Source organism: Cupressus sempervirens, chromosome 7 (assembly GCF_028749045.1).
Source record: "Cupressus sempervirens isolate cs-2001-9-10 chromosome 7, ASM2874904v1, whole genome shotgun sequence".
Taxonomy (NCBI): domain Eukaryota; kingdom Viridiplantae; phylum Streptophyta; class Pinopsida; order Cupressales; family Cupressaceae; genus Cupressus; species Cupressus sempervirens.
Window position 1 is genome coordinate 922,426,336 of NC_143124.1, and position 20,697 is coordinate 922,447,032.

The 20,697-nt window shown below is 35.1% G+C and overlaps 1 protein-coding gene across 1 annotated transcript in view; it reads right to left on the minus strand.

Moving 5' to 3' along the window:
- Window positions 1-464: 464 nt before the first annotated feature.
- LOC149550560 (auxin response factor 4-like) overlaps window positions 465-20,697 on the minus strand; it is a 110,685-nt gene continuing 90,452 nt past the window's right edge. Inside the window, exons 10-13 of the mRNA XM_089793551.1 lie at window positions 2,526-2,673; window positions 1,420-2,408; window positions 1,125-1,315; window positions 465-923 (exon numbers count right to left, since the gene is read on the minus strand). Coding sequence (XP_089649677.1) covers window positions 785-923; window positions 1,125-1,315; window positions 1,420-2,408; window positions 2,526-2,673 — 1,467 coding nt within the window. The 3' untranslated portion in view covers window positions 465-784. The remainder of the gene's footprint in view (window positions 924-1,124; window positions 1,316-1,419; window positions 2,409-2,525; window positions 2,674-20,697) is intronic.

The following is a 20,697-nucleotide window of genomic DNA, read 5'->3' on the forward strand; positions in this document are numbered from 1 at the left end:
AAAAAGCTTATTGTTATAACGGCAGCCATAAACCGCTCCCACACAAATTTCTACTTTTCCCATCCCCTTTATCAAGTACTCCATACTTGTGTTTCATTACTATAATAAACACACTATTTAGATAATTATAAAGAAAATTACAAATCACAATTGATCAAAATATATTATGCAAGGGAGCAGTTTTGATTGATTTAATAACTGAGTTGAGGTCTTAAAATGCCCATCTCCGATAAAGGGTCTACAATAGAGGGATTGATTGAGCTTTTCATATTCTACACATGCTCATAAAATTTTATTAATATGATTTGGATGCCACCTTTCAGTCCTAGTTTTATTTACTAAGAAATGACTTTCATATCATATAAACTAATTTGGATCAATATTAAATACTAGTTTCCAAAGGAGTCAACACGAGCAAACAAGGAAACATTGAAGCAAAAGAACAAACAATTGCAGAACCCACATTGTGGAACTAAAGTAGACTTAAAATTGATTGATGGTAGTGACACTAGTAACAAAACTAGCAAACTTCAAACTAAACTTGCTATCAACACACTATATATGTGATGTCAAATTATTTCGTGCATGGAAAAACCCCTCATTCAGTATACTGATGACAACCAAGGGGAAAAAACCAGGAAAGTTATAGTCAATGTGATGCTAAACCATTATATCCAGACTCATGTCCTCCAAGTTTATCAATTACTGTATCCTTACTACTAGAGAGTATTTTGTAAAACAAACTGTGCTCATTTTCTGGCAACGATGAATCCTGTCTGTCAACTTAGCATTTGCATGCTTCTGTGGTAGCAGAAAACTCTGGAGAAGAGCTTATAATGTCTTTACTAAACACACCTGGTACTGTCTTACCCAGTTGCTCTTTGGTGTATATTAAAATCTTGTGTACGATGCTACAAAAATCCCTGCACATTATGAAGCAGGTAAAATAAGTTGCAAACACAATAATATTTAGCAAGAAATATAGAAACTGCAAAGGTTGTCGAAGGATAGAGAGTGCTTGAATAGATGCTTTCAAAAGGCAGTGCTGACACAACTCAGATATGATTTCAATCTTATGTTCGACATGTTAAATTCAAATTTCCAATAAGATTTAAGTTACTTACTGCCAAGGATCATCCCCAACCAGCATCATATCACCTTCACTATCTGTATATGCAACTTGCCATCCTTTATCAGGATCACAAAGTAAACCTTCCATATTAAAAAGACGCTCCAGTTCACTGATCAGTTCTTCATAACCATAAAGTTTTGATAGATCAATTGTTCTTCCTACTGCGATCCCCTGCTTATGAACCTATGCAAAGACCATAAACCTAGTTCAAAATATCACTTTCAACTTCAAAAAATCTCAGAGACCAGATGGTACCATTGTTCAGTTCACTGTAGATATAAATTTACCTTCTTAAGAATCTGTCCAGAAGCTGGAATCAGAATTCGATCAATGGGAACCGGTTTGAAAACACTCTCTTTCTCTGTAGATGGTAGGAGAGCATGATGTTTATCGGAATCATTCTCTAACTGTTGCTGGCTTTCAGAAATGGAAGACCAGGAAGCCCCACAACTAAATGTAACGTGTGGCTCCCCTGAGCTAACATCACCTTTTGGAATTGGATTACTAGTAAAATCATCGGTGCAATCAGAGTCCAAAATTAAAGAGAACCCAAAAAGTTTGAAAGTACGCACTCCTTTGGCTTTAACATGCTTCTCAGAGGAAGAGGTTTTCAAAGCAATGTGGCAAAGCTCATCATAGGCATCTTGTGTGCTATTCCCCAAAGGGAAAGGAGATTCTGAACAGGCATGCCAGTTGGATGTGACTACAGGCGAGTCATTCTCTGCTGTATCATGTGAAGCAAAAAGCTGCCTGTAATTGCAATCTAGAGCACTTTGATGAGAATGAGTAGCAATGGGCACTGAAGACGATAGGGGCAACTTAATTTCAGAATTCTTTATCTTCTGTGACTTAGAAAGACAAGGCACCATAGAAGACCATGAAGTTGGTGACTCAAATCCAGAGGTACCAGAAAGAGGATTTGTATTATCTCTAACCTGTAGTTTTGATAGAGGAGTTTTCTGCTTTTCATTGGCATCTGAACATGTTCCAGATGATATTTCAAATGAAGTTTGTGCTGCAGGACTGCGCAATGTCCTAAATTCTGCATTGCTGCCAAATAAAACTGATCGAGAATAAATTGGCGAAGAACTTTCAATGCCAGTCCTCCTTCCAATTACTTCACCAATAGCACCATGGCCCTTACAGGGCTGCACATGGCACAACATCAAATCAACTCCATCTCTTTCTAAAGGTGCATTTGAAAACACCATTTCTTGACCTTGCAAGACCCCTTGCGATCTTAAAGATTCTCCTAAATGTAACAATTTTCCCCTATCTGCATTTTTATTAGAAAAGATGAAGCATTAAAAGTAATACAAAATTCAGATAACTTTTGCCATTAAAAAATTTGAAGTTATCCGTAAAGTTGCTCTAGTATATTAGGCAGACAAACCTATAGGTGTAGGCGGAAGACTTTTCCTGGGCCTTTTTATCCTTGGGCGAGCAAGAATATTTAGTCCAGTAGCTGAAACGAATAGCTCAATTTCCCACGGCGATACCCTTTCTAGGCTTTCATTTCCAGCATTCTCATCCCACTTAACCTACATAAAAGGAACAGAGTACATAGGTCATTGGTTAATTTATGATTGATTATATGATATTAGGCAAATTTAAGAAAAAATATTACTCAATCATCACACAAATAATATGGAAAATTCATTAACTTGTCCACTGTAAAGAAACATAAATGATACTTACACTAACATTCAATACAAGCAGATTAGTTATCAAATAAATTGGCATATGTTTAAGATTCCTTTAGCTGTTATAAATGGCTAAAAAGTATCTTCCAGACATCCAGGCTTGCAATATATTTACAATGAGAATTTGAAACCTAGAATGTTTTCCAAAGAGGCAAGATGAAAAAGGTTTTTCGAAAGGCCATATAGGGTAAACAGCTGTGAAGGATCCATTATCTAACACAACACAATTAAATATGAAAAACTTATCTTTCTGTTTTCTTAATTGAGTAACAAACTACAAATTATTCCAAGCTCACTTTCCTTCTAATGGACAACCATGAAAAATTATACACGAGCAAATATAATCAGTGTCAGAAACTGGAAAAAATATTTTAAAATAAAAAGATTATCACTTGTATGATATGATGATAGAAGTAGAGACTTTTCCATCCAAGTCCGAAAGCCAAGGACAAACAAAATTTTGAAAAGAGAGCAATGAGTACTAATAGATCTACACATTCATCACATTTATTTGATCAGTTAACTGAGGCTTACAATTGGTATCCCAACTCTAAAAATCAAATGAATTAACATAAGAAATCCAAAAACCAGCAATTTCAAGCCAGCTGCATTTTCCTGCAGTTGAATACATTTGCTTCCTGCATCAGCCAAACCAGATGCCAATCTAAATATTTCAGCTAACTAGCCATAAGTAGTAACAAATACAGAACATAAACAAAAATGGTATTCCTTTCAGTCCAATACAAAGCTTCCTGGAAAATCAGTTAAGGCATTAATAGAATAGCCGTATACTGCATTTTATTCATATATAGCTCTGTGTGTTTAAAAATTTAAATACTGACATGAGCCACAAAAACACAGATAATTTGAAAGAGAAACAATCCAGACTAAGCTATGGCAGGGTACAGAGGCAAAGCCTATCTAGTATCAACACCTACTATCCAGAATCAGCCATGTCAACCAATATAGGAAGTACTTTTAACACTAAGCCATCTAAAGAATGATACAAAGTCACACAAGATCTCAACCATCACGAGCTTGCCAACAAAAAGAATTGCAGATAAGCCATAACAAAGAGAAGGAAAAATTGACTACACAGGAGCTGGTGAAGTTTAGTTATCAAGCAAATCATTAACTTGGAGGCAAGAGGCCCATCCTCTCCTCCAAATATTAGACATTTTAATCAAAGAACACAAGGATTTTTTAATTGTTTTCTGCTAATAAAGTCTAACTAGAAATGAGGGTTTTTACATGAAAAATTATAGAAACTGCATGCAAATAAAACAAAAATTCAAAATAAGCTGGCCCTTGTTAAACCTGCCACCACTCATACCAAAATTTTGCTTTAGTGATCCATTATCCAAATAGCTATACACAATATTTCTAGAAGAGGAAATTTAATTTTCAGCATGGGAAGCAACAAATACTTGTCTAAATAGCAAAAACTCCTTCCATATTGTAATGTCCCCACTACTAGGGTTAGTTTTGGGACCATAATGACTGCAAGAAATTAGTAAGTTCATAATAGATCTAATTGAATATTTCAAATCTTTAATAAGTTGTCTAACTTGAAATAATAAACATTTGTAGTAAATGTTCTCCATCAATGGCATTCATAATGAATGCCCTCCACCAAGATTATACTTGGATCATTCCATGACATTCATAAAGAATGCCCCTTGATCATTCCATGACACTGGCAATGAATGCCCTCCACCAAGTTAAACTTGGATCATTCTCCACCAAGTGCACTTGGATCATATCATGACATTCATAACAAATGCCCTCCACCAATTTAAATTGGATCGTGTTATGACATTCAAAATGAACGCCCTCCACCAAGTTATACTTGGATCAAAGACAAAGATATTAAATTCATTCTAACATTACTTCTTTTAATCATTGATTTGATATATGTATGTATGTATGTATGTATAACATTCATCATCTCATTAGAACGGAGAAATTTATCTATTAATTTCATTATATATCACATGTGTGTTAGTTTCTTAATGAATTGATTTCAAAACACAAAACATATGCACACCCTTATATAGGATCTGATGCCTTTAATATTAGTAAGGATCCGTTAATTCTTCTTAAATGATGCCTTGCTCCGATCGCACTATTCCGTTATCATTCCCTATGGACACACATGGATGGTGGGCTTGTCTTACACGCATCAATGTTTCATTGCAAGTCACATTATTTAATTGGAGTGTTTGGTATAGTGTTGACTATGCATACAATCCACGCCTCCTTCCTGAAACCCGATGTGGTTCGGTTCGTACTCCCCATCTAGTCTGCTATCCACGTGGATGTTTGCAATATATTCTTGTCACATTCCTACAATACTCCTGACAGAGCACTTAACTTCCAACCTTTTTTGCTTGATGTGAAAGAGGTCATCCATAATTTGATGCCCCTTCTTTGATTAATAATCTTAATGGTTGTGGGGTCCCGACACTTGACCCACTATTATGAGTAAGTCATTTATAAGTGGAAAATAACTAGGATTATTATAAGAGTTATAAGAATTATTATTATATGTAGTATGATTATTATTTTCTTATCATATTGAATATGTTTGTTATTATATGTATTTTCTATTATAAAGTATTGATACTAAATCAATACAATATCATATTATGTAAATAGTTGACACAATAATTATTAATGGGTCACACTAATTTATTTAGAATGAATTGAATATATTTATATTTAAAATAGTATCTGTATTTACATTATTCATATATCATTATGGATTCATGACACATATCTTGCAAGTCAAGATAATTCTTGTTAGATCTAACAAAAAATTACACTCAATCATGCAAGAGTTTAATATGTCAAATTTTTCAAACATCAATAACTAAGACCTAGTGTAAGGAATAGATACAATAAATTACTCAACAGATGATTTGAAGATCAAAATGGCGGAATAGAGTGTTTTTGTCAATGAGACAGCTTGTAAATGCTCACAACAAGAATGACAGAGCAATATGCAAAAATAGAAACTCACATTGTCATCATAACAACGTAAGAGACCTGTTGTCCTGCATTTTGTGACCACAAAATGTAGGTAACAATATGAAACTTTTTCAACTTAGTTTTGTTTTTCTCTAGGTTCAGTTCATTATTTAATTGGCCAACATTGATCAACTGTTACATCCCATTTTTTGACCTAATTTGAAATATAGCCATTGATGTTCACACGAAGTCAGTTGGCAGTTTAATTTGATTTAATATGGCGAAATGGTAAGATAGTTAGTCATTTGAAGATAACATGCTAGTTGATCGTTAATCACGAATTCATGGAATTAAGAAGATGGTTAACCATTGTGATTATTTATAATTAAATAATTTATTATGATAATATAATTTAACTATGGAGAATTTCCTTGTAGGAAGCATGTCGAAGGGGTGGAAGCATTGTCAAAAAAGAATTAGGCAGGCACATCACCATCACTGAGCAAATGGGTTGAGAACCTAGCAACTCAAAAATAGGATACATCTATGGGACCCGCATAAGCTATTAAGGAAACAATATAATAAAAACATAAAATAATTTAAATTAAAATATAATGCATACCTTTAAAGATTGTTTATTAAATTTTATCTTATCATTATTATAAACCCTTAAATATGAACACATATATATAAAAATGAAGTGACACCAATAACTTATAATTTAATAATCTAATGATGTCATTTCACCAATATATACACGTGAACGTATATAAGAGCGTATAATAATAATAAATTAAAAATTAAAAACTCTTCACCTCCTTATTCTTTTTCCCTCTTTATTTCTTTCTTTTATATTTTGATTTTGAGATACATTCGAATGGCCTTCTTGATAACCGTAGGAAGCCGAAGAGTCAAGGCCGTCCATTTAATAGAATACCATTGATCGTATTTGAGACAACTCCCTTCTTACTACATTACCTCTACCCTTACATCTGCCTGATGCTTAGCAAGCCGAGTTAATTCCAGAACGACATCAAATTTATATCATATCATTCCAAATTGAATCCTTCATTTCTTTTCCATCCATCCATGAGTACAGAGATTAGGAAGCCATGGAAGTTCAATAATTCCGGCCGCGGGAGGAAGAAGTATCCAGCTGCGGGTCACATGAGTCATGTTAATTTCAATTCCGTTGTTCCCTGCTCTATCCTTTTCTTCTATTCTTAATGTTACACCAAGTATAGGCTCTGTTTGGTACATCTGTTCTTGTCAATGTAAATACTGCAGTCGGATTTGTATATTGATTTGAATGTAATTTACAATATATTAAATGTAGCTTCCTTAGTCAGAATTTCATAAAGAACCAATATCATGTCACTTACCTACTACCAAATAACCATGAGAATGTCTTGGATATGGATATGGACGATGGAAACTATAAGAAATATGTTATATGCGTTTGTGATTCATAGTTCCTCTTTATTTGCTTACTATCAGGTACATATTGATAGAGCTGAAAATAATGCAAAGGGGTTTGCATATTGATAACCTTTTCTTTCCTGATCTGAATGTTAAAAACCATAGCTGGCTATACATTAATAAAATGAGACTAGAGTATAACACCTTGCTGTTGGTTTTCGGCTTAATATAGAATTCATTGAAGTTTTTCATTAATTAACCTCATGATAACTGTAAAACTTAAATGTATGAATGAACCAATATCAATGATCATGTTTTTATAATCAGAATACTTATTGTATCCACTAACACCGAAGAATTCACTGGCAAAGAAGCCACAAATGGTGAAGAGGTGGAGTTAAACTGCAAGAACCAAGAATGAGATCAGATATGAGTAACTATGTAATGAAAAACCTTAATAGCTCATGCATAATCCTATTTTTGTAATCTCCTGCTGTCAAGTTGTATGGTGTGTGTTGGTACCCAATATGGACACAATTTCAAAAATTTTAATTTATGGTTTCGAACAGCATTGAACTAAGGTTCAAAGTAGTTCGAAGTGGTTCGATGGTTCAAATGGGTTCAATAAGCCTTTTGAAATGCATTCATTAATTCAATATGGTTCAACAATTCAAAGTTCAGATGCAGATCCAAATCAGATTCTGAAATACAGTTTCAATTTCTCGAATTCAAACTGGTAACTCCAAATGCAGATTTTGAGGTGTAAGTGATCAATTGAATCTCAAGGGTTTAGATATCCAAGATGGAAGTGCGGTCAACATTCAAGTTCGCAGTTCAAGTTACATGAAAATTTCTGGTTCGTGTTCAAAAGGTCTTTCATATTGTACATTCCGGTTGTTAAAAGAAGATCCAGCATTCAAAGCCACACATTATACATCAGAGTATGTATCAATAACCTACAAATGCAAAATATTTTATCATTGGACATGTCTACATCACAACCATGGTAGGAATCAAAGTTTCTTGGCACCACTGTGTGCATATATTCCTCTGTTATGGATGATCCATTGTTGTCTGTTGACTTTGTTTCTCTTGGCTACAAAGAAGAGGAAACTGCACCAACACATGCAATGAAAAAAGATTAATTAAATGATTATGTCAAGGCATAGCTGCAAAATGAAATTGCTCTTAAGCCATCCCTTCTCTCTGCTCCAACATTATCCATTACCACTTGGGCCGAGTTCAATGATGGTTTAAATAATGGGAACACAATTGTTAAAGTAACCGAAGTGGAAATAGAGGACAATCTTATAATTGATGCAAAAAAATGGCACACAATCGAATCCAGAATGCGCATCTTCATATCAAATCTTATAATTGAAAAGATCAAGGATTCAGATAATGACAATCCCATTAATAATGCAATTATTGTGGAAACTGAAGCTATTATTCATGGGTTGCATTCAATAAGGAATGCCGATCTCGAAGAATTGCAAAAGCTAGAGTTGGGCACGACACTTTGAATGTAGGTGGGTTCGGTAAAAGAGATGATTGTGAAAACTCTCGAATGCCTCTTTAACACTTATAGAAGACTCCAAGTCTGCGGCATTAAGATAGCATGTGCTAAGAGACTATTTGCTACATTTGCTTATTCCTCAATTTACCCTCATTCTTAAAAAATCTGAGAAAGGGAGATCTGGCGGGTTTCATCAAATCCCAATGTTCAAAAACAGATCGGGCTCCCCCATAATAAGACCCGATCGCGTCCTTGGGTCTTCTACAATGACACAAAAGGATGTACACGTGAGATAAGGGTCGGTTATGAAAGGAACAAAGCCATTCACATCAATAAGCAGATAGATCATAGAACCTGCAAGGCATCATGGTGGTGTAACATAATGATCTGTAACGGTATTCTGATCATCGGCAACATCGTTGATAAAAGCATCTTAATGCTAGTGTTGAAGTTGTTGGCTCAAGCTTTGTCCACTTGCAAATGCAAGGGAGACACAGAGACCCGCAAAATATAAAGAGGCAAGTCTAATGCCAATTGAGAAGTTGTTTGACAAAACACGCGGGAGATATATGATAACGGCTCGACAGAATCCTCAAATATCAGAGAACCGAACATGATGGTAACGAGATATTGGTGGTGCACTTGGAGTGATTCCCATAGTGTATTGAACGCTCCGGTGAGATGGTGGTGAACAATGAAATCATAAGCAATTCTTAGAAAATAAAGCCGCAGGTTTAAAAACAAAGCCAATAACCCGAGTGCAAAAAAAGATCATTAAATTGAACCTTGGCAAAGAATGATTACGATGATTCTTCTTTCAAATATCAGCAGCGTACACTCTTCCTTGATGGAATTGGATCGAGCCTTGCATAAACAAGATGAAGACTCTAACCCGCGAACAAAATAAAAAGAACGTGTGCAGATATGGAAGCTTTGGAATGTATGGAGACCGAATTTCATTGTGAATGTAAACATGTAAAGCAGGAATGTATTCAAGCCACGATAGAAGAAGGTATAGGATGTTCACTTAGGCTAAAACTAGTCAAGCCTTCTTGAATTCGATATGCAGAACACACATATGAATTATTAGTCAAGACGCTTGAATACTGAGCCAACACATAAAAACTCAAAGCCGTGGCATTCAGATAGGAGGCTTTGAAGCTGACAGATCAAGTTGTTAAAAGATTTGAAGGAATCATGATCTATGGAACATGATAAGAATAGAATTCACCCTCAAAAAGTCAAGCCTTGTATTGCTCATCATAAGATGACTATCACGAATTAGAAACTGTGGAAACCCGAGGGATGTGGTGAAGGGAAGATGTGGTGTTGGTAAACAATGACATGTGGAGGTTAATATGCAAAGTGCAAAGATTCCTTTAAATAGGTGTTATTGCTTATTTCCTAACCAAATACAAATCTGAAGATGACTATCCATTCCATACAAAAGAAGCTAATGTAATGCTAAAAGTGAATCATTATAAAATGTTTAATTATAAATTAAACATTACGCACATATAGAAGTATAAGAGAAAAGAGGGAGATGGTTTTCTTTCAAGAATCAGTTATTATAACTGATAAGACCCGTCAAAAAGATGAGAACTTATATAAGGGGTAGAGAGCCAAAGGGAAGGGGTTCCACTTCTTTTCTTCCCAAGATTGCAGACTGTGTGCTACAGCAGGAGGGGAAAGAATTTTTCCAGATTTATTCTAGTTCTTGTGAGGAAGAGAGGGCAAAGCTTGTGTTTTCTGAATTGTGTTAGAGAAAGAGATAAATTTTGATTTGTTTTACGTAATTCAAGGGAATAGTTACAGTTTTCTTTAGATAGTGACTTCACTGTAAATGTGTAAGAGGATCTTTGTTGTCTTTTACACTTTAGAGAAGGGAGACTGGAGGATAATTGCATCAAAACTTTGACTATGAGGCAATTTCTTTCCACTGATCACGATCTTTGTATTATTTTCAGTTTTCTCTAAAATACATTTTAATGTCATTGCTTTCTAATTACGTTATTATTTCAAGATATCTTTAAAAGCTCTGATTTTTCATTTTCTCAACAGGATGGAAGATACATTCTTCGTTTTCGCTTTGTAATGCAGCATCTTGGCAAATAAACTTTGTGTTATTTGTTGTTCAATTTCTTTCAGTTAGTTAATCTTTCGCATCTATTTCGTGTTTACGATTGGATGTTTGTAAACCTTTCGTGCTTTCTGGTTAAAAGCATCCATATTTGAATTCATTGTAAATCATGTACAGGGAGCTGTACTCAATAAAATTCAAAAGAAGGTTATCAATCCAATGATAACCTATCCATCTGTTAGTGCTGATCCAATCTTCCTATCTGGGCATTTAGAGTTAATTTGTGTTTATTTCTTCTGAAGACAATCTATTCACTAACAGATTTTGGCGACTCTGCTGGGGAATCGGAAATGATGGATCAATGTTTTTCTTTCCTCAGTTAAATTTGTTATCTCTCCAAGTAGGGATTGGCAACTCTATTATAAACTTTCAGAATTCGTGGTTAAAGAGTCCAGTGTTTTCATTTTCAGAATTTGAGATACCTCCCCAAGAATGGAGGTTGGTGGCTTTGTTGAAGAAGGATACCCAGTATCCTTCATTATATATAAAGAAATCTTAAAGACTAGATTCTGACAAGAGATGAAGATACCTCTGAAGTCTATCTTTATCCCATCATTCAAAGGTAGTCCTGTCAGAGAGGTTACCGAAGAAGTTGCAACACAAATAGGCTAGCTGAAATCTTTTTATGGTGTCATCCTCATAAAGAAGAGATCCCAAATGCAAGATCTAGATAAAGAAGGACATGCATGTTAAAAAGAAGAAACGGCTAAAGTGGAATACAAGTAGGAGAAAGATCCTGAAGAAGGAGCTAGGAGCCGACCAAAAGATGAATATTTAGACGCCTATCAGCCACACACGATTCCTGTCTCCACATCACCTCTAGTAAGTCCTGAAGTTGAGGTAAAGACTTTAGATTGCCCATCATTATTTTCCTCTAATGAAAATTTTGAGTGTATTCAGAAAGAGGATGATGTCTCTTTTCAATTGGCTTCTATGACTATGAAGACTTGTATCAAGTCTTTGTCTATGATTTCATGTCATGAGGATAGTTCATCTTTTGATACCCAAGAAGTGAGTAAAAGGTCTGATTTCTCTCTTATGTGCCAAAATGAAAATGAAAATGTGGACAACATTGCAGTGGTAGGGAATCAATTAGAGGATGTAAATGATGAGTGTATGCAAGACAGTGGGAGTATATTATGCTCACCCGTAGAAATCATGGAAGATTTCAGCAAGGAACTGTGTTCAACAAATGACAGTCCATTAAAACCTTCCCTTATAAATGACTCTCGACTCTTCAAAGAAATTGAAGGAAGGATGGTTAGTGATTTCCAAGAGACTACAAAGATACATGATGAAAACCATACAAGTGTGGCTGAGGTAAAACATAGTTTCAGTTTAGTACCTTTGATTTCTGCAACTAATGATGTAGATATCTACTTTGCTGATCCTAAAGTTGGCCGTAATATGCTGATAGATGAGTTAGAAATCAGGCTTCATACATTCTATGAGAAAGATGGAATAAAGATCTCTATGTGGATACCATACACTCACTTTGATAATTTTGAAGTATTTATGTTTGATGATGGAAATGAGTTGATTAAAAGTGATCCTATGCTGAAACTCCTTTGTTTAGAAACAGATGTCAATTGTGACTTCTTAGAATGCGGATTTTCAAAAAAGGGAAAATCAGATTTTAACAAGAGCTGGCCTACACAAAGATATGCTGATGGTTTTCTTGGTATTGACATGTCACCTATGAGGCTTCTTGAAAATGTAACTAATGGGTTTCTCTTCGCACCAGTCATACTCTATTTATTTGGAGTGGTTATACGTGCATATCAGCCACTCTTTCGAGCCGGAAGATATTTTTCACAGCCTGTTGATGGCTTTGCATGAGTGGATGGGCACATTCTCAAAGGTACGGGCTGCTAGCCTGTCTTTTTGTAAATAAGTTTTTGTGGTGCGTAGTTTAGCTTTTCTTGTTTTAGCTTGCTGCTGTTTTGTGTTTAGTTTAGGTGTTTTGGTTAGTTGGCTTTGCCCTACTTCCCTCCGCCCTCTCTGCAAGTAGCTCCTAGTTATCTATTCTTGGTGACTCTATTTGCCCAATGGATAAGGCACTTGTCCTTTGCCAAAGATTGCTGGAGTTCTCTGTTTTTGCGGTCAAAAACAGTCCCACAGTTAGAGCCCCTATTGGTACCCAATATGGACACAGTTTCAAAAAATTTAATTTATGGTTTCGAACCGCTTTGAACTAAGGTTCAAAGTAGTTCGAAGTGGTTTGATGGTTCAAATTGGTTCAATAAGCCTTTTGAAATGGATTCATTAATTCAATATGGTTCAACACTTCAAAATTCAGATGCAGATCCAAATCAGATTTTGAAATGCAGTTTCAAATTTCTCAAATTCAAACTAGTAACTCCAAATGCAGATTTTGAGGTGTAAGTGATCAATTGAATCTCAAGGGTTTAGATATCCAAGATGGAAGTGCAGTCAGCATTCAGGTTCGCAGTTCAAGTTACATGAAAATTTCTGGTTCGTGTTCAAAAGGTCTTTCATATTGTACATTCTGGTTGCTAATGGAAGATCCAACATTCGAAGCCACACATTATACATCAGAGTAACTATTAATAACCTGCAGATGCAAAATATTTTATCTTTGGACATGTCTATATCACAACCATGGCAGGAATCAAAGTTTCTTGGCACCACTGTCCGCATATCTTCATCTGTTACGGATGATCCATTGTTGTTTGTTGACTCTGTTTCTCTTGGCTACAAAGAAGAGGAAACTGCACCAACACATGCAATGACAAAAGATTAATTAAATGATTATGTCAAGGCATAGCTGCAAAATGAAGTTGCTCTTAAGCCATTCCTTCTCTCTGCTCCAACATTATCCATTACCACTTGGGTCGAGTTCAATGATGGTTTAAATAATGGGAACTCAATTGGTAGATTAACCAAAGTGGAAGTAGAGGACAATCTTATAATTGAAAAGATCAAGGATTCAAATGATGACAATCCCATTAATAATGCAATTATTGTGGAAACTAAAGCTATTATTCGTGGGTTGCAGACAATAAGGAATGTCAATCTCAAAGAATTGCAAAAGCTAGAGTTGGGCACGACGCTTTGAATGTAGGTGGGTTCAGTAAAAGAGATGATTGTGAAAACTCTCGAATGCCTCTTCAACACTTATAGAAGACTCCAAGTCTGCATCCAGATAGCATGTGGTGAGAGACTATTTGTTGCATTTACTTATTCCTCAATTTACCCTCATTCTTAAAAAATCTGAGAAAGGGAGATTTGGCAAGTTTCATCAAATCCCAATGTTCAAAAACAGATCGGGCCCCCCCATAATAAGACCCAATTGCATCCTTGGGTCTTCTACAATGACACGAAAGGATGTACACATGAGATAAGGGTCGGTTACGAAAGGAACGAAGCCATTCACATCAATAAGCAGATAGATCATAGAACCCGCATGGCATTATGGTGGTGTAACATAGTGATCTGTAACGGTATTCTGATCATTGGCAACGTTGTTGATAAAAGCATCTTAATGCTAATGTTGAAGGTGTTGGCTCAAGCTCTGTCAGCCTACAAATGCAAGGGAGACACAGAGACCCGCAAAATATAAAGAGGCAAGTCTAATGCCAATTGAGAAGTTGTTTGATAGAACATGCAGGAGATATATGATAATGGCTCGACAAAATCCTTAAATATCAAAGAGCCAAACATGATGGTAATGGGATATTGGTGCTTTGTACACTTGGAGTGATTCCCCTAATGTATCGACCACTCCCGTAAGATGGTGGTGAACAATGAAATCATAACCCGTTCTTAGAAAATAAGGCCACAGGTTTAAAAACAAAGCCAGTAACCTAAGTGCAGAAAAAGATCATTAAATCGAACTTTGGCAAAGAATGATTATGATGATTCTTCTTTCAAATATCAGCAGCGTACACTCTTCCTTGATGGAATTGGATCGAGCCTTGCATAAACAAGATGAAGACTCTAACCTGCGAGCAAAATAATAAGAACGTGTGCAGATATGGAAGCTTTGGAATAAATGGAGACCGAATTTCATTGTGAATGTAAACATGTAAAGCAGGAAGGTATTCAAGCCACGATAGAAGAAGGTATAGGATGTTCACCTAGGCTAAAACCAGTCAAGCCTTCTTGAATTCGATATGCAGAACACACATATGAATTATTAGTCAAGACGCTTGAATACCGAGCCAACACATAAAAACTCAAAGCCATGGCATTTAGATAGGAGGCTTTGATGTTGACAGGTCAAGTTGTTAAAAGATTCAAAGGAATCATGATCTATGGAACAAGATAAGAATAGAATTCACCCTCACCAAAGTTGAGCCTTGTATTGCTCATCAAAAGATGACTGTCACGAATTAGAAACTATGGAAATCCGAGGGATGTGGTGAAGGGAAGATGTGGTGTCAATAAACAATGACATGTGGAGGTTAATATGCAAAGTGTAGAGATTCCTTTAAGCAGGTGTTATTGCTTATTTCCTAACCAAATACAAATCTGAAGATGACTATCCATTCCATACAAAAGAAGCTAATGTAATGCTAAAAGTGAATCATAATAAAATGTTTAATTATAAATTAAACATTACGCACATATAGAAGTATAAGCGAAAAGAGGGAGATGGTTTTCTTTCAAGAATCAGTTATTATAATTGATAAGACCTGTCAAAAAGATGAGAACTTATATAAGGGAGAGAGAGCCAAAGGGAAGGGGTTCCACTTATTTTCTTCCCGAGACTGCAGAGTGTGTGCTACAGCAGGAGGGGAAAGAGTTTTTTCAAATTTATTCCAGTTCTTGTGAGGAAGAGAGGGCAAAGCTTGTGTTTTCTGAGCTGTGTGTTAGAGAAAGGGATAAATTTTGATTTGTTTTACGTAATGCAAGAGAAGAGCTTCAGTTTTCTTTAGATAGTGACTTGACTGTAAATGTGTAAGAGGATCTTTTTTGTCTTTTACACTTTAGAGAAGGGAGACTGGAGGATAATTGCATCAAAACTTTGATTATGAGGCAGTTTCTTTCCACTGATCACGATCTTTGTATTGTTTTCAGTTTTCTCTAAAATACATTTTAATGTCACTATTTTCTGATTACGTTATCATTTCAAGATATCTTTAAAAGTTCTAATTTTCCATTTTCTCAAGAGGATGGAAGATACATTCTTCGTTTTCGCTTTGTAATGCAGCATCTTGGCAAATGAAATTTGTGTTATTTGTTGTTCAATTTCTTTTAGTTAGTTAATCTTTCACATCTATTTCGTGTTTATGATTGGATGTTTGTAAACCTTTCATGCTTTCTGGTTAAAAGCATCCATATTTGAATTCATTGTAAATCATGTACGAGAACTTGTACCCAATAAAATTCAGAGAAAGTTTATCAATTCAATGATAACCTATCCAACTATTAGTGCTGATTCTATCTTCCTATCTAGGCATTTAGAGTTAATTTGTGTTTATTTCTCCAGAAGACAATCTGTTCACTAACAGTGTGTTAAATACCAGGATGCCCAGTGGATGGCAAGATGACCCCTGTCTATTTTGGGTAGGGAGGGCCTTTCTCGTTAGATATTGTGTAGAGATAAAGTTGTGGTCCAAGGTTGGGCTATTAAGCCCCTGGCAATGTTTCACCTCACCCCAAGATGTCAGATGTGCGTTAGACAGAGATAAGCTATACATTCAATTGTTTGTCGAAAAACAGGTATTATCGCTTTTATGATGTATGTGCAAGAAGGTAAGATTAATTGAGTTAATTCATCGTTATAGTTATTTTACATTTGGATGCAAGAGATAGATTTATAAATTGTTTATCATTTATGAATATTGAATATGAGCATTTTTTCTAATCTTGAGTTATTGCCACAGTTAAGTAATTGGAAGGAAATGAATGTTACAATGGTATTTGAAGCCCTAATTTGATTTAGTGGTAACTGGAACCCTAAATGATACAGTGGTATCGAAAGCCCTAATTGAATCAGCGGTATCGGAAGCCCTAATTGAATCAGTGGTATCAAAAGCCCTAATTTTAAATATAGTGGTATTTAATCGTAATCATCATTTGTTTTTGAGATAGTGGTTTTTAGATGGTAGTCGTTATGTGATATTGTTATAGTGGTATTTGTGGACTGACCCGGGTGGTTGCAGAAGCATCCCTAGTTTTGATTTCGATCTCAAATTTCCTAGTATGTGATTTTTAACTTCTATAGTAATTTTCATTGATGGTGTTTTTCCGCTCTTCATTAAGAAATTTTGTTTAACTGATTTTTAACCGTCAATCCCCTTCATATGAACAAAACTGATTTAACTGCCTTCCTATGAAAATGAAATAATAACTATATTTCTTGGAGACGTTAGTTGTTGATTTAGACCTGGGAAATCGTGATGTTACATCAACCAACTGACCCCAATTGATATAATGATTCCTTTTACTGAAGGTTTTCATTAAGTCCTTTTAGTTTTTTTGTTTGTTGAGCCCATGTTTGATTTTTAAAGCCTTTAAAGTCATTTTTCCTATTTTTAAGTGTGTTTGTTTTCTTTTGGCTTTTGCTCAAATCATTGCTTTCAGTTTTCCCTTCGATGCAGTCTATCTTAGGGCTTAATCAGACTTGGCAATCAAAGATATGACCAAATAAGTGCCCAAAAAGTGGACTCTCCAGATGCAATTGCATGATTTAAAAAATCATGTTATATTTTCATATTACATTCACTTTTTGAAAAATATAACATAAATTCACTTTATGTTATGTTGTTAAGTTAGTTTATCACTCAAGTGACTACAGTGCACTTAATGTTTATTTATCACTCAAGTGACTACAGTGCACTTAATGTTATATTTTCATGTTGAGCTGCTTTTTTAATTTTTCACTTAATTAACTTCTTAACTATATAGTTTGATTTATTTTTGAGTGACTTAATGTTTTATTTAAAACATCTAAGTTAAATATTACTTTTTGAAATGATATATGCACATAGTAATTAAACTATATAGTGTAAATGTTATTTTTTACCCAATTAAATGATATTTCCTCAAGAATCAATTAGACATGTGCTTAATTGATCATGTAAGTTGTGCATATACATGTTTTTCAACCTATTTACATGTTTACGTGTAAATGCCTCTAGAGACTACGATTTTGCACTAAAAAGGCATTTTGAAATAATGTAAATGCATGTAATTTATAACATGTAATGGGTTTCATAGAATGTGATTTGCATCTAAAGGCCTTTTTAGAACATGCAGTGACCCTCCAAAAGTGCAATTTTGAACTACATGCATTGTTTGGACAAATTTTAAAACATGTAATGACCCTCCTAGAATGTGGTTTCCATCTAGACTCTAAATGCATGTAATTTAAAACACGTAATGGGTCTCCTAGAATTTGATTTGCATCTAAAGGCCTTGTTAAAACATGCAAGCTCCGTTGTAGAGAGCAATTTTCCTTTGAAACACATGCAAATGTATCTTAAGACCACAAATTTCCAAAAGAGGGCAAATTTGTTCATGTTCTTGCACTCCAAGAACACATTTCTGCTAAGGAACTCAAGATTTGCTCATTGTATGGCTTGAAATTCATGACCAAGGTCGTTTTTTCCTTTTTATGCATTCTCATGTCCTAGATATTGAATCTCGTGCAAAAAACATTACATTTCATGGTATTTTGAAGCCATATTTTTTGCAAATGAAGTCCAAATTTGGAGTTTTTAGATCACGTTTTTGACCAAGATGGAGTCTTTTTGGGGTTTTAATCCTTGATATTTCTTTTCATTAACACGCTTTTGTCTTTCAAAGCCAAAAACTATTCATGTCAAGCATCTTGAGACCACATTTTTATAAAAAAAACGGCTTGAAACTCGGTTGTTAGCAAAAACAGTTTGTTATTGGAGGTAAGAGAATGTTTTTGGCATATCCATGCAAAAATGTCCATTCATTGCTCATTTATGTCCATCAATTGCAAAGTTGAAGGAGTCAAAATAGGTTGTTTATGGATTCGAATTTTGAGAACTTATCTCCAAACCTATCAATCCTCCACATTTGGCTCTTTGATTACCAAGTAAGTTGATGTTTTCAATTCCTTACTATTTCAGTGCATCTTTTCATTCATCCTTGTATGTTTGTCTCAAGATGTGAAATGTAAAGTTCATTTTTTGTTTAAACAAGATAAGAACTTTCATTTTTTAGTGTTAAGAATTTCCCCAAATTCTAAATTCAAATTTGCATAAGAAAGCAAGTTTGTTCTTGTCATGTTTGAGTCAAAAAACAAAGGTATGTTTTTGTTTTGTGCTTAGTTTGTTGGTTGTTTGCTGTCTATTTTGTTTCTCTTTCTTTCGAAGAAGCTGCAAGTTCTTTCCCAAGAACGTGAGATCATTTCCCTTCATTCCATTCTTTACCTTTTCATGCAAGTGCATCGTTTCATTCCACATCCATCATTACATGTCATAGCACATTGCATCTCATTCTCCATATGCATTTACATGTATTCTTCATTCTCATTTACATGCATTTCCATCCTCCGAACCTAATTGCATGTTTGCATAAAAACAGCGATTAGATGTAAATCACTTTACTTGTAATTGCATCCAAAGAACCCAATTTTGGCTAAAGGTCACTCTTTAAAAGCCAAAAGTCTTCATTTGCATGCATTCCCATGTGCCTAGCCTTCATTTCTCAAAAAAATTATATAAGAACTCATCCTTCACCCACATGTATTCCATCTCTCTGAATCTCATTTCAGCCCTTTGCATATGCTTACCATTTCCATTCAAAGTCATTGCATAAGACCTTTTGAATTGATACTCAGCATATTGCCCCTCATAGATCCATTGTTGCCAATCACGAATCAACATCTTTATGGAATCAATATCCTCTGATGATGTGTTCACATTTTGGAATTTTCATGTTGCGGCACAAGCTATGCCCTCATCTACGAAATCCAAAGGAAAGGCGAAGTACCAATTTGACAAAGAGTTAGCTCATGTGACTCAATCTCAGGCTTCATTTCCTCTAGATAATGTTCTAACACAGAGATCAAGCATGTTGACACAGCTGATTTCATACAAAGGGTCGAAGCTCCTTCAAATCAAGAAATGAGATGCATCAAGAAAAGTAATATTCATTTGGTGTCTACTTTACCTATGGCTGCCTTGGAACCTAAATTCGTCTTAGGATGTGCACAGCATTTCAATCCAAAGACCAAGACAATCAAAGATGCAGATGGAAAGGTCATTAGTAGCCTTGACCCAGAGGTTATTGAATAAATCTTTAAAGTTCTTCAGAATGCAGAGTCTGTAGATTTGTCAAAGGAGACATCTTTGGAGTTATGGAATGAGAAGGCGGCAAATTATCTGAAGTATATAAATGCATATTGGTTGAAGCTCAGAAGAAACAATTTTTCAAGATGGCCAAAAACCATTCACAAATCTAACTTCAATCTAGAATGTAAGGACTTGATAACTCTCCTTAGCAAGGTATGCGGCCTCAAAGATTCCACTAACTTCGAGCCATGGGTATACAAATTCATTTTCAAGATCTTTGATAATGAAGAACCTATCTTCTGGGGAGAGCTTATTGGTACCGCACTTTGTGAACAATTGCTCAATGTGGGAGCCTTATCACCAGTTTACATAAACTCCTACTTTGTCTAAATTTCTGCATCCATAAGATCTTTCTCAAGGCTTTCAAGAAAAGGAGATCGACTCCAAGTTCCTATTTGGGAATATTATGATCAAATCACCTTGGCGCATAGCAAATACCACTATAGGAGAGTCCAAGATGCATTTTTTGGACATTTTTGGTGTCGGTTTAATAAACAGCTAGTAATCAAGAGAGTATC